Source organism: Garra rufa, chromosome 21, assembly GCF_049309525.1.
Source record: "Garra rufa chromosome 21, GarRuf1.0, whole genome shotgun sequence".
In the NCBI taxonomy this organism is placed as follows: domain Eukaryota; kingdom Metazoa; phylum Chordata; class Actinopteri; order Cypriniformes; family Cyprinidae; genus Garra; species Garra rufa.
Window position 1 is genome coordinate 8,240,048 of NC_133381.1, and position 15,195 is coordinate 8,255,242.

At 34.8% G+C, this 15,195-nt stretch overlaps 1 protein-coding gene across 1 annotated transcript in view; it reads left to right on the forward strand.

The window, feature by feature from the left end:
- The window catches only part of mapkbp1 (mitogen-activated protein kinase binding protein 1), a 65,245-nt gene that overhangs the window by 15,219 nt on the left and 34,831 nt on the right, over positions 1-15,195 (forward strand). The window contains exons 3-4 of the mRNA XM_073827550.1: positions 12,101-12,163; positions 14,796-14,853. Of these exons, the coding sequence (XP_073683651.1) occupies positions 12,101-12,163; positions 14,796-14,853 (121 nt within the window). The remainder of the gene's footprint in view (positions 1-12,100; positions 12,164-14,795; positions 14,854-15,195) is intronic.

Consider the following 15,195-nt stretch of genomic DNA (forward strand, 5'->3'; position numbering starts at 1 on the left):
ATATATATATATATATATATATATATATATATATATATATATATATATATATATATATATATATATATATATATATATATTATATATATATATATATATATATATATATATATATATATATATATATATATATATATATATATATAATCAGTTAATTAAAGATGGTTTTGATTTTTAAAAGTGGTGTAAGTTTCATGTTTCCAATTAATTAGACATACTTTTTGATTACTATTTTTAAATTTAACCATTAAAACAGAAGACAGAAAAATTAAAACGTAATTTGGAAAAAATAAAACTGATTTCATAGGCCCCTTCTTAATAAATGGATAGTTCAGCCAAAAATGAAAATTCTGTCATTAATTACAAACTCTCATGTTGTTCCAAACCCGTAAGACCTTCGTTTTAAGAAGAAATAGTTGAATAAAATTATTATTTAAAATTTTATTATTATTTTTGTTTTCTTTGCACACAAAAAGTATTCTCGCAGCTTAATAAAGTTATGGTTGAACCACTGAAGTCACATGGACTATTTTGCCAATCTCCCTACTACCTTTCTGGGCCTTGAAAGTGTCAGTTGCGTTGCTGTCTGTGCAGGGTCAGAAAGCTCTTGGATTTCATCAAAAATATCTTAATTTGTGTTCTGAAGATGAACAAAGGTCTTACAGGTTTGAAACAGCATTAGGGTGAGTAATTAATGACAGAATTTTCATTTTTGGCTTAAAGGATAACTATTGCCAAAATGCAACCTGGGCTGTTTTTTTACTGTAAACGAGACAAACTTATATCTAAAAGCATAATTACGACAAACGGGCTGTTTTTTTACTGTAAATGAGACAAACTTATATCTAAAAGCATAATTACGACAAACGAGCCGTTTTTGAGATTGATCGTGATTTCGTTTCGTGGTCAATGGCCGGTGAATGGGAGTACTAGGGGCATAACTTTTGAGAGCATCAAAATCAATATTTTTACAACACTAAGAAGGCTCGACACACCATGACACTTTGCTCGAAGTATCGCCTGGGTCTCTACACATGAACTCTACACATTGAGAACATTGTTTGTGTACACACAGTTTACTAAAAAGAAAGTTTTTGAACAACTCACTTTTACTGTTTGGGTTTCCGCTCGCGGGCGTCTTGCCAGTCAAGAGGTGTCGATCTCCGAATGTGAGGATGGATAGCTCCTAAAGCATATTTCCATATAAATGCATGGCTAATTTGTTGTTTTGTCGCAAGTGAAAACAATATTAACCTTCTAGTTGTAAAAAGAGCCTCATATAAGTCTAATATTTCGTCCTATGGAGTCCATTCATTCGCATTCGGAGAGCGACACTTCTTGACTGGCAAGACGGCTGCGAGCGGAAACCCAAACAGTGAAAGTGAGTTGTTCAAAAACTTTCTTTTTATTAAACTCTGTGTACACAAACAATGTTCTCAATGCTCGAGTTCATGTGTAGAGACCCAGGCGATACTTTGAGCAAAGTTTCATGGTGTGTCGAGCCTTCTTAGTGTTGTAAAAATATCGATTTTGATGCGCTCAAAGTTATGCCCTTAGTACTCCGGCCATTGACCACAAAACGAAATCACGGTCAATCTCAAAAACGGCTCGTTTGTCGTAATTATGCTTTTAGATATAAGTTTGTCTCGTTTACAGTAAAAAAAAAACAGCCCAGGTTGCATTTTGGCAACAGTTATCCTTAAACTATACATTTAAGTACCAATAATAGTTTATGATAATTGAGCACAATGTTAATAATATTTCACATTAGTACTGTTTTAAATATTTTTGCTCACTTAAATGCTGCCTTGGTGAGCATAAGAGACTTCTATATAATGTTATTTATTTTATTTATCCATATTTTTGCAATTGCATTTTGTGACACTAGTGGCACAGGACAGATAAGCGTGAAGGTTGCCTAAGCTCAGCGTAGTAGCAGATCATCCCTACGGTGCATAATCCTCTGCCATCTGAAAGCGTGCTGACTGCTGGGCCCAGACGCACAGGATTAGGCCGTCCTGGTCACCATCTGTCTGCAGCAGAGGAGCAAACAGGCCGGGATCAATGGGGAGGTCGTGCTAATAGCCAGACTTACGGCTGGGCTTGGTCTTGGAAAGCAATACTCCTGGAAGTCTTTGATTGTGGTGGGGTGTTATGCTGCGTGTGTGTGTGTGCCTCACCACCTGTCTGTGTTTTATCCCACTAACCAGATGGAGGAAGACTACAACTGTCCTTATTTACTGGCCACAACATTTGATCTGTACACACACACACATACACACGGAGACGCACGCAAAACTGTCTACACCCAGAACAGTTGTGAAACTTGAGAGACCATAACACAAGCTGTTTGAGATCGGGTTATCTTTAGCCTCTGCCATACAACAGCTTTGAGCTCGTTTTAAGTCCTTGCTAAAATGAATGGACAGTTTCTTACTGATTTGTATCACATTTGATGCTGTTCGTAGTGTTGCTGACTCAAATGTGACCCTGGACCACAAAACCAGTCATAAGGTTAAATTTTACAAAACTGAGATGTGTATATATATATAATATCAAAGCTCAGTAAATAAGCTTTCTATTGATGTATGGTTTGTTAGGATAGGACAATATTTGGCCGAGATACATCTATTTGAAAATCTGGAATCTGAGGGTGCAAAAAAATCAAAATACTGAGAAAATCACCTTTAAAGTTGCCCAAATTAGGTTCTTAACAATGCATATTACTAATCAAAAATTACATTTTGATACATTTACAGTAGGAATTTTACAAAAAAATCTTCATGGAACATGATGTTTACTTAATTTCCTAATGATTTTTGGCATAAAAGAAAAATCAATAATTTTGACCCATGCAATGTATTTTTGGCTATTGCTACAAACATACCCCAGCGACTTAAGACTGGTTTTGTGGTCCAGGGTCACAAATGTTTAATCAGCACACAAGCACCTGCTGCATCTGTCTAACCATTGGTAGCAGTCCACTTTAAATTGGAAAGCTAGTTACTAATGCAGACTAATTACTGTTACTCTTACTTAGGATTAGGAGTTTGTTAAAAAGTCAAAAATTAAAGGGCTATTTCATCCAAAAATGAAAATTCTGTCATTACTCACCCTCATTTTGTTCCAAAGCCGTAAGACCTTTGTTGATATTCGGAACACAAGTTAAGATATTTTTGATGAAATCCAAGAGCTTTCGGACCCTGCATAGACAGCAACACAACTGACATGTTCAAGGCCTAGAAAGGTAGTAAAGACAATTAAAATAGTCCATGTGACATCAGTGGTTCAGCATTAATTTTACGAAGCTACAAGAATACAACAATATCTTTATTCAACAATTTCTTCTCTTCCTTTGACACACATTCACAAGAATACTACGACAGTGTCGAATACTAACACAGAAGAGAATAAATTGTTGAAAAAGGTTGTTATTTTTGTTTTCTCTGTGCACAAAAAGTATTCTCAAAGCTTCATAACATTACGGTTGAATCACTGATGTCACATGGACTATTTTAACAGTGTCCTTACTACCTTTCTGGGCTTTGAATGTGGTAGTTATGTTGCTGTCTATGCAGGGTCAGAAAGCTCTCAGATTTCAACAAAATAGTTTGTTTGTTCTGAAGATGAACAAAGGTGTTAGGTTTGGATTAACAGGAGGGTGAGTAATTAATGACAATTTTCATTTTTGGGTGAACTAACATTTTAAGGTTCGACATTTTAACAAACTCCTAATCTTAAGTATGAGTAACAGTAAATAGTATGCATTAGTAACTAGCTTTCCAATTAAAAGTGCACTGCTACTAATGATTAGACAGATGCAACAGGTTCTTGTGTGCTCAGGGTCAGAAAGCTCTCAGATTTCATCAAAAACATTCATTTGTGTTCTGAAGATGACCGAAGGTCTTACGAGTTTGTAACGACATAAGAGTGACAATAACAGAATTGAAAAATACCATTTTGCAAGTAAGAGAAGGGCCTCTAGTCATATCTAGAGACTAACTGCTATTTTATTTTTATTTTCTAACTTAAGAATTAAAGTAAGAATATTTTGTATTCTTAAAAACAATTCTTAAAGCAGTAGTTATGCCAAAAAAAAAATTTGCCCTCAGGACATTCAAGATGTAGATGAAATTGTTTCTTCTTTAGAACAGATTTGTTGAAATGTCGCATTACATTACTTGCAGTGAATGGATGCCGTCCAAATGAGAGTCCAAACACCTGATACAAACATCTAGGGCTGCAACAACGAATCGATAAAATCGATAAAAATCGATTACTAAAAGCGTTGGCAACGAATTTCATAATCGATTCGTTGTGTCGCGCGACGCAGAGACATTTGGTTGTTATTATATATATTTAAAAAAAATTGAGCGCAGAGCGGAGTGGACACATTCGGTCTCTCTCCCGCACTGATGCCAGCAGAGTTCGGCACCTCATAAGCTGTGTTTCCATCCAAAAATGCGAATTTAACTTATGCGCAAAACTGGAACATTTGAGCATAAAGCACCGTTTCTACATTATATATATATGCTGCCCCGATTTATATCAAACATGTTTGATATTTAAGCCTACTTTGGCTAGCGTACTTTCACAGCAGCCAATGCTCGATCGCAAAACAGCTGCTGTACGGGTCGTTGGATAGTGGAGATGGAGAAAACTACTTCTATAGTTTTTGTAACACTGTCTGTCTGTATAATGTGTCGAAAACATACCACAACCGTAAGGAGAAAGAGGAGCTCTGCTGAGGTGAAATCGTCTCAGTTTTGAATAGGGCTGTGACGGTGGCCCGTTGTTTTTTTATATATAGCCTACACTTCAGTCAGCTAACAAGCAGCCTAAAAACGCTAAAATAAATCAAAGAAATAATATATTTAATTAAGAAAGTAGCCTAAGAATATTATATAGGTTATTAAACAAACATTCCTTGTAAAAATGTCCGACAGCTCATCAATTTTTGGCCGACTGAATTTCCAGTCCGACTGTCTTTTTTTCTCTTTCTCTTCCTCATTACACAGCTGCTGATTTTAATAGCAAAGTGATTACATTTATTTTCGTTCCTTTAGTTTATAAAGTTAATTTAGAGATATATTTGGAACACTTTTTGTTTGTTAAATTCAAGTTTTTGTTTTTTAAAGTTATACCTAGCAAACAGCGGCAGACAGATCAAAAGCTTAATTCATCGCGATTTAAATTAAAATCCATTGATATAAAAAACTTAAAACATATCACAATATTAGTTTAATCATTCAATCAATATAAATCCAAAGTTTGTGCGGAGAGAAGCGCGCTTTGCAGGACATGGAGACGCCAGTGCAATGTGGAATTTCTTTTTTGCTCATAAAGGTAAGAGTAATTTACCACCCGGGCCGGAACTGTAAAGGGTCTACCTTAGTTTGTGTGTACTAACAGTATCAACAAAATGTGCTCTTAAAGAAAACAAACAGAATACGCTTGATATCTTTGGTTTAAACAGGAGCGCTTCACAATAATTAACCGAAACCCAGGTAATTGCCTCACAAACACAATATCTATAGAAAGCTTTAAATTATTATTTTACTATAAAACGAAATAATTAAAATCGAAAACAAAACTCTTTCATTAGCTAATCCATAAAGATGCATTAGGCATTAATGAGCAGATGGCAGGATCGTCAATTTCATCTTTGCAACACTGAATCAGAAAATACTAGTTTATTAATAAGTAATTCGAATATTTTCTTAATTTTTGCCTTGACACATTCATGGTAATTACTTTTGCTGGGGCTTTGAGGCCAGTTTTGCGTGCATTTGAATGCGGAACTCTTCCAGCTGGTCGCTGCTGATGGCAGGACACTAAACACCGCCATGGCAGAATGAATGTAGCAGAAAGTTAGTCAAGTTATCCCGTGTTTTTTTTTTTATCCGATTCATCGATTAATCGAAAAAATAATCGACAGATTAATCGATTATTAAAATAATCGTTAGTTGCAGCCCTACAAACATCCCAATAAACCACAAGTACTCCACATGTCTACAGTCCTTCAATTAAGGTCTTGTGAAGTAAAAAGCTGCACACCATAAGCAAATTTAATTATTTGCATGTGTAGATTGCATAAAAAGTCAATGCAAAGAAGTTGAAATGATGCGATTTCATGCTGGGAGATGTGAAATGATCTCAATTGGGTGACGCGATTGTGCGACTGTGCGATATTCATGTTAATAGCATCTACCGCACAAGTTGAAAAAATCTACGAGAGTATTCGCTTTGCTTTTAGTATGACTTTTGTTCATTAGAATTTTAACTTCAAATTGTTTCTTCAGGCTAAAGAAAAATAAAGAGATACATTGGAGAAAAATCTTTAAAATTTTTAAGCAGGAAGGTTGCCTAAGCACAACATAGGAGCAGGAGCAAAAAATTAAAATTTGCCCTCAGGACATTCATGTAGATGAATTTGTTACTTCATTAGATCAGATTTGTTGAAATTTAGCACCAATGGATCCTCTGCAGTGAATGGGTGCCGTCAGAATGAGAGCCCAAACAGCTGATAAAAACGTTTAAAAAAACAAGTACTCCACATGACTACAGTCCTTCAATTAAGGTCTTGTAAAGTGAAAAGCTGCATGTTTGTAATGGTGTGTGCACACCAAAAGTAAATGTAATTATTTGCATGAGTAGATTACATCAAAAGTCAATGCAAAGACATGAAATCATACAATTTTGTTCTGGGAGATGTGAAATGATGTAAATTGGGCGATATATTCACGTCAGTACCATCTTCCACACAAGTTGAAAATGTTATTATGCAAGAAATCTACGTAAGTATTCGCTTTGCTTTTAGTATGCACACACCATAAGACATTTTTCATTTCAGGCTAAAGAAAAAGAGAAACATTGGAGAAACATCTTATTTCTTATACAACTTGACAGCAAACTATTGTGTAACTGTTTTGGATGTCTATATGTAGTAACAAGCTGCTATCAAAATGTTATTCTACTGTATCTGTTTATAATAGTTTGGTTATAGAGAATACAACTGTGTTACAAAGGGTTTTCGTGGCCTAAAATCATTAGAGCATGTAGGCATTTGTTCGATCGGTGCAATTACCACACTTCACTTGGCTTATTCGATGCCCTGCTAGGTGAGATAATTAGCTGGATCAGCTTTTTCCGGGCTGCAAGAAGCACATGATGGCACAGCAGAGTTTCACAACAATAGCCAATACAAATACATTCACACGCAAGAGCGATGGTCATTACTTGGTAACTTGTTCTACACAGAATCTCATGGTTCCTAAAAACTTCCTCATTACAGAGCTTTTCCCATGTTTGAAACGATACAGGTACATTCATATGATATGAGTCAAAACATATCAGGAATTCTTTTAAAAAACAACAGATTTTCATAGAGATTTAAGCTTTGCTCTGGGGTGAAACTGTATAGTGAAGAATCTACCGCAAATAACTGAAGGGTTCATGTTGTGCGTAGAGTAACATGAATCTTCTCGTTGGCTCTGGGCGGTCAATCTTTAGTCATACTCGAGTAGGTCTGTGAGAGTTTGGGCATTCTGCCCTCATTTCTCCTCTAGCTCTGTTCAACGGAGAGAAACCGTATTATTATCCTAGTTCAACCCTACAGTGATCTTCCCAAAGAAGAGATTTGTCTTCCATACTGAGAAAACAGGCTCCCGGGAGGAGATCTGGAGGAGAGTCTGTGTTGAAATGCCGGAGGGAACATGCATCTTTCATTAGAACAAAAAAATATTGAGTAACACAAACAGTTTTTATTTTAGTTTAGTTGTTGGAAAGCTTATCTAGAGGTATAAAATGTGAATCCTCTCAAAGATCTGCACTGATCTTTTTCAGGTTAAGGTACAAGGTTAAACAGTTTTGTCTGATTGAGTGAACAAATGATTCAGTGATTTTATTGTTAACATGAAACACTATTTTGAACAAGTTGAAAAAATGACTAACAAATTACTAAAACTGAAAAAAATGACTAAAGCACATTACATTTACTTAACTTGTCACCTGAAAATCTAAAAAACTAATTCATACTATTAATAAATACTGTAAATAACACTGAAATTGTTTAACGAAAGCTTTCATTTCTATCAGCTCAAACAATAATGTTTATCCTACATCATCTCATAACATAAGCACTGAATTATTTTTAGAGTTTCCCTTCTGATTTCTGTGAAACAGACTGCTTTGGGTGCTTTTATGGTTTATTTTTGAAAACAGAATCACGTCTTAAATTCAATGTTCTTGTTAGGGTTTATTTGCTGGCTCGACTTTGTGTAACCTTGTTTTCCAAGACAAGTGTTGAGGGGAAAAAAAACATGCTGCTCACTCTGTTGAAGAGAGAATACGAAGAACTGGTGCAGTTGGCATATTTATGTGACATTTAAGGCAGCTAAATATAAAATTGACCTCAATATAACAATAATTGATCAGCAAAAAATAAAGTCTGAATTTGCAATATTTAGAGTTGAAGTCAAAAGTTTACATACAACTTGCAGAATCTGCAAAATGTTCAATATTTAAATTTAATTAAAATAAGAGGGATCATACCAAATGCATGTTATTTTTTATTTAGTACTGACCTGTATCTTTCAGGTAAAAGATATTTACATATAGTCCACAAGAGAAAATAATAGTTACATTTATAAAACTGACACTGTTCAAAAGTTTACATACACTTGATTCTTAATACTGTGTTGTTGCCTAAATGATCCACAGCTTATCCTGAACAGTTAAACTGCCCGCTGTTCTTCAGAAAAATCCTTCAGCTCCCACAAATTCTTTGGTTTTTCAGCATTTTTGTGAATTTTTGAACCCTTTCCAACAATGACTGTATTTTGAGATACATTTTTACACTGAGGACAACCGAGGAATCTTCTGAGTATCTTCTGTAGCTTCTGAAGGGTAGTACTAAATGAAAAGAATATGATATTTAGGCAAAATAAGAAAAATATACACATTTTCATTGTGTTCAAAAGTTTTCACCCTCCTTCTCTTAATGCATCATGGTTCCTTCTGAAGCATCAGTGAGCGTTTGAACCTTCTGAGTCCCTCAGTTGTCCTCAGTGTGAAAAGATGGATCTCAAAATCATACAGTCATTGTTAGGAAGGGTTCAAATACACACAAAAAAAAATTAAATTAAATAAAATTGTGGCAAAGAATTGTCAATATAAGGTCTAATTGTGGTTCATGAGTGAATGGTGGGCGCTCACATGTGTAAACACAAGGTCAAGCATATTTGCTGACTGTGCACTGATTCATGCAGCTTATCTTTGTAATGGGATGAGCTGTAGACGCTCTTACAAAAGCCTTGCATAGTCATTGATCCGAGGTCTGTCAATCCCATCAGCAGCTCGGCTTATATATAGTGCAGGAGATCCATTAATGGTATTACTCGCCAACAGTGAAGGTCCACTCCTCCCCTGGTTTCCCTGTCTTTGGCATCAGTGGTTTATGGAGACATGAGTAATGTGCTATTGAAGCACGAGGTCATCTGTTCTGTCCGTCTCTTGGTAGACCTGCTCGTAAAGCACAGAGCTGGATGACAGGGAGGCTTTGAGTTGAGGGATTCCAAACAGGCCTCTTCCTGTGGTTGGGGGAGACCGAGCGCTCGTGTGGCTTTGTCTCGCTCTTCTCTGCTACTGACACCAGAAGAAAGAGTAGCAGTGCACTCAGTTCTCTTTGTGTGTGCGTTGTGTCTAAACTGACCTATAGAGCTGGACCTCAGCCAGTGGAAGAGACCTTTACTCTGAAGATGTAGTTTCCCCGTGGCAGATGTTTGATTATCTGTATAAAGCCTGGTACACTTTGCGCATTAGTTGTTTTTGTCTAATATTCCCCCACAAGAAGAGGCTTCCTGACCGTCATGTGAAACTGTCAGCTGTTTTTGTTTTGTTTTTATTTATGTGGAATTTCTCTTTGTAAGATTTTTTGTTGTATGACTTGTGATTTGAGAATGTGTATATACAAAGAGCAGCAAAACATGGACTCTGAACTCAAAGAAGTTGCATAGCGGGGAGCCTGAGCCTTATACTTATTCATATGCACAAATCTGCAAAGAGCTTTATAGAAAGTACAAGTATTTATTTATTTATTACTATTATGCTTTATATATCTCCATCAATCAGTCTTTCTATGTATATCTTTATTTATGTATTTATGTATTTATCTACTTATTTATTTATTTATTCCCTGCCATTCAACAGTTTGGGATCAGTAAGATTTTTTTTTTTTAAGAAGTCTCTTATGCTCATCAAAGGTTCATTTGTTTGATCAAAAATACAATAAAAAAATTGAATATTATAAAATATTATTGCAATTTAAAATAACAGTTTTCTATTTCAATCTACTTTAAAATATAATTTATTTCTGTTATCCAAAGCAGAATTTTCTGCATTATTACTCCAGTATTCAGTGTCACATGATCCTTCAGAAATCATATTTTATTTATTATCAATGTTGGAAACAATTGTGCTCCTTAATATATATTTTTTTTTTTTGGAACCTGGATTCTTTGCTGAATAAAAAGTTAAAACAGAAGAGCATTTATTTCAAATAGAAATCTTTTCTAATAATATAAGTCTTTGCTATCACATTTTATCAATTTACCACATCCTTGCTGAATAAAATGATTGATTTCTTTCAAAGAAAGAAAGAAGAAAAAATTTACTGACCCCAAACTTTGAATGGTTGTGTATATTTTTAGAAAAGATTTTTTTCACTTTTTCATCAGGTTTATTCATCAAAGAATCCTAAAAAATGATCTCAGGTTCGAAAAAACATTAAGCAGCAGAACTGTTTCCAACATTGATAATAAATCAGCATGTTAGAATGATTTCTGAAGGATCATGTGACACTGAAGACTAGATTAATGATGCTGAAAATTCAGCTTTGCATCACAGGAATAAATTATATTTTAAAGTATATTAAAGTAGAAATACCTCTATTTTAAATTGCAATAATATTTCACAATATGACATGTTTTTCTGCTTTAATCAAATAAACAAAGCCTTGATGAGCAGAAAAGACTTCTTTAAAAAAAACATTAAAAATCTTACTGATCCCATAATCTTACTGATCTATCCATTTATTCATCCAAATGTCTGATTATCCTTCACCATGTTTATATCTCTAGCTTAGTTTAATTGCAATTAGTGTATCAGATAGTCTTGCTGTACTGAGCTAAAGGGCGGTTGACTCATCTCCTTTGGGTGGCTGTGGAAATGCATGGCAGGGTGTTTTTGTTTTTCTTAAAACTGGTTTAAGCACTAACTGTCTCTGTATCAGCATTTTACTTTTAGTAGGGACTTCAGCATTTTATTTATTTATTTATTTGTGGAAAAAAAGCAGTTTTTTTTGTAGTCATCATTTTTCTGAGTGTACTACAGAGCAATTAAGTGTACCAAATATGAAGGACTCTGCAGTATGTACGTATGTACATTGACGTATTTCCTCTGTGTTTTGCTTGTCTGACTGCCTTCCTTTTCTGTCTGCAGTCTAGCAGGTCATTTCCCCCACCTGACATTGTCTCAGGCGGTCTTTACAGGACCAACTCTACAGTACTTGCAATATAAAAGGCTGTAAAGGGCTTGTGTTTGTTTTTCAGTCTTTGAAAAGGATTGAGATTGTTCCTGTATTTGGGAGATGAAAGACGCACTCTACTAGTACAACACAAAACCCTCCAAAAGTCAAATGGCAATACCATGGTACTAAATGTTCAACAGAAACATAAACCATGATATTTACAGTACATAGCACTCCAAGGCACTTTAAAGAATACTATGGTACTTTTCATGGTAACTGCTCTGACTGATAAGTTATCAGACATGACATACGAATGATATATTGTTAAATATTGGCCTGCAGAATCCGGGAAAATCTGTGTAGTTGTTTTGTTTCTCTTTTTTGTCTAATTTCGGAAGTAGGAAATACTACTCCATGATTTAGGTAGTGAAATTGTGCTTGTGGATTAGTGGTCAAAGATCTGGGCTGCTAACCCAAAGGTTGTCATTGAGTAAGACTCTGCGGGGGCTGTCACCATGGTAAAATGTCTGCTTAATAGCATTTTAATGACCCATTTCTTTTGTCATTTTATAGGTGTGTGGTGGTGCTACTGAACCCTAAGAAAAACAAACAGCATCATATCCTCAATAGCTCCAGGTAAGACTTTCATACTTTTGTAACCAAGCGTAACATGGATAAATGTCACTTCCTATGGCTCATTAGCTGCAGAAATGTACTACACTCTTAAAAATAAAGGTGCTTTATTGGCATCTATGGTTCAATGAAAAACCTCTAACATCCATGAAACCTTTCTAATCCACAAAAGGTTCTTTATAGGGCTGGTTTTGACACAACAATAAAAATAAAGCTACAATTATATATAATTATACTTCTACTCCAATTCATTTTTTGAAATATAAGCATTTGAATGGTGCCTGTCATAAAAACTTGACAAATTTATTTAAACATAAATTAAACTTTGAAGAACAGTAAAAATTATAATGAATATGTTATATGGTGCATATATTTATCAAAATGCTAAATCCTCCATTTTTTTAAGCTGACTAACAAGTTTATGGTCACCGAATATGTTTTCTCTGAGGTAAATGTGACATTGTTTACCAGCTGTTATATTGACGTCTTTGCACGAATAAAACACAGATTGAGGGATTACATAAATTAGGACATGGATTTAACGAAATTGTACACTTTCTTTTAACATACCTTTGGATTTTTAATCCTGTTTATTTCTTGTTAAAACTGGTTGAAGCAGAGAACACAAACAGTTCAAGTGCGGTTTGAGCTGCCGCTTGAACTGAGGCGCTACACCGATTTGTTACTCCATATTAAACTTCAAAATGGCATTTATTGTTTAAATCTGTAATAAGGACAGAATTTGAGACTTTGTTTCATATCAAAAGTAACAAAGCACAAAGCTTATTGCGATTTATTGGATGGGAACTGAAAACAGGCGAGGCTATCGACTCTTGGGATTAAAGAAACAATATTGTTTCGTAAAATTGAGAATGGTTCAAAATCAAGAAATATTTATATTTTTACTTAGCCCTTAGTTATTTATATATTCTTAAAAAAAGTAATTTTTTGGCATCTGTGGTTCCATGAAAAGCCTTCAACATCTATGGAGTTCCAGAAAAAAATGTTTTTTTTTATTTAAAATTAAAAATGTCCTCCACACTAAAAGGGTTCCTTTAAGAACTCTTTGCAGAAAAGTTTATTATGGAACCCAAAATGGTTAATCACTGAAGAAAAAGTGCAAAAAGTGTAGTGCAAAAAGGTTCTTCAGATTATTAAAATGTTCTTCACACAACTGTTCACTAAAATGTTCTTCTGAGAACCCAAAATGGTTCTTCTATTACATAACTTCAGATGTTTATCATGTTTATTTCTTGCTAAAACTGGTTAAACGTAGGAGACGATCAGTTCAAGTGCGCTTTGCGCAGCCGCTTGAACTTAGGCGGTACAGCAATCTGTCACTCCACATTAAACAGCGCCAAAACGGCATTAATTGTTTGAATACTGTAATAAAAGGAACAGAATGTGAAATCTGAGACTGTATAGCAAAAGTAACAAAGCACAAAGCTTATTGCGATTTATTGGATGGGAGGCGTGCTACAATGTTACGTTTATTAACTGAAGACGGGCTTGACTAATTGATTCTTGGGATTTAAGAATCAATATTGATTTATAAAATTGAGAATCGTTTAAAATCGAGAAATATTGATATTTTTACTTAGCCCTAGTTCTTTATATGTGATCCTGGACCACAAAACCAGTCTTAAGTGGCACGGGTATATTTGTAGTAATAGCCAAAAACACATTTTATTGGTCAAAATTATTGCTTTTTCTTTTATGCCAAAAATCATTAGGATATTAAGTAAAGATCATGTTCCATAAAGATATTTTGTAAATTTCCTACTCTAACTATATCAAAACTTAACAAAACTTTGATTAGTAATATGCATTGCTAAGAAGTTCATTTGGACAACTTCTCAATATTTGAATTTTTCTTTCACCCTCAGTTTCCAGATTTTATAGTTGAAATGGTTGAACGTTATAGTTATGTCGGCCAAATATTGTCCTATCCTAACAAACAATACATCAATAGAAAGCTTATTTATCATTTGACTGGTTTTGTGGCCCGGAGTCACATATATTCTTAAAAAAAGTTCTTTAGTGGCATCTGTAGTTCCATGAAGGACCTTCAACATCTGTGGAATTCCACAAAAGGTTCTTTACATTTACATTTGAAATTCTTTAAGTTCTTTAAATTTAAAATGTCCTCCACACTAAAATGGTTCATTTAACAACTCTTCAATGTAAGGTTCTTTATGGAACCCAAAATGGTCCATCACTGATGAAAAAACCCTTTTGAAAGCTTTATTTCTAAGAGTGTAGTGCAAAAAGGTTCTTCAGATGATTAAAATGTTCTTTACACAAAAACTCTTTACTGAAAAGTTCTTCTGAGAACCCAAAATGGTTCTTCTATGGCACTGCTGTGAAAATCTAAACCTAAATCTAAACATTTTTATACTTAACGACTGTTTTACCAAACTGGTTTACCAAAAACAATCCCGTCTGTCACTGGTTGACCAAACAGATAGTCCTGTCCCAAACTCATGCCGTTGTTTAAGCAAATATTGTAGTGTTGGGATGCCCAAACATATAATCATCATAAGCAATGGTTGACCAGACGGAGAGGAAGTCTCTCAAACAGCAGGATGCATACACTTCAGCATTGTCTTAAATACTTCCGTCCACTCTCTCACAGGAAAACCATCACTACGGTCTCCTTCTCTCCTGATGGCAAATACGTGGTCACGGGCGAGGTGAGTACTCAATTCCTCAGTATATCTGTGCTTTGTGGTTACATCATATAATGCAGTAGGAAGTCAGGAGCTCTGGAGCACTATCTCGTAGTAGATAAAGCTGATGTATTAAAATAAAGTTCTCTATCTTGCACCTTCAGGCCTGAAATCCCTGTGGGCAGTGACTAACCATCTGTGTAATTTGTCTTTTGTCACAGTGGAGTCAAGTACAGAAAAATGTCATGACTATCGCTTTCCTTCCGCAATTCTGCAGCACTAACGTTTGGATTTTTTGGATTTATTGCTGCGAGTGGAATATAGAAATCACAGTTACATCCAGCTTGAAATAAAACCAGACACAAA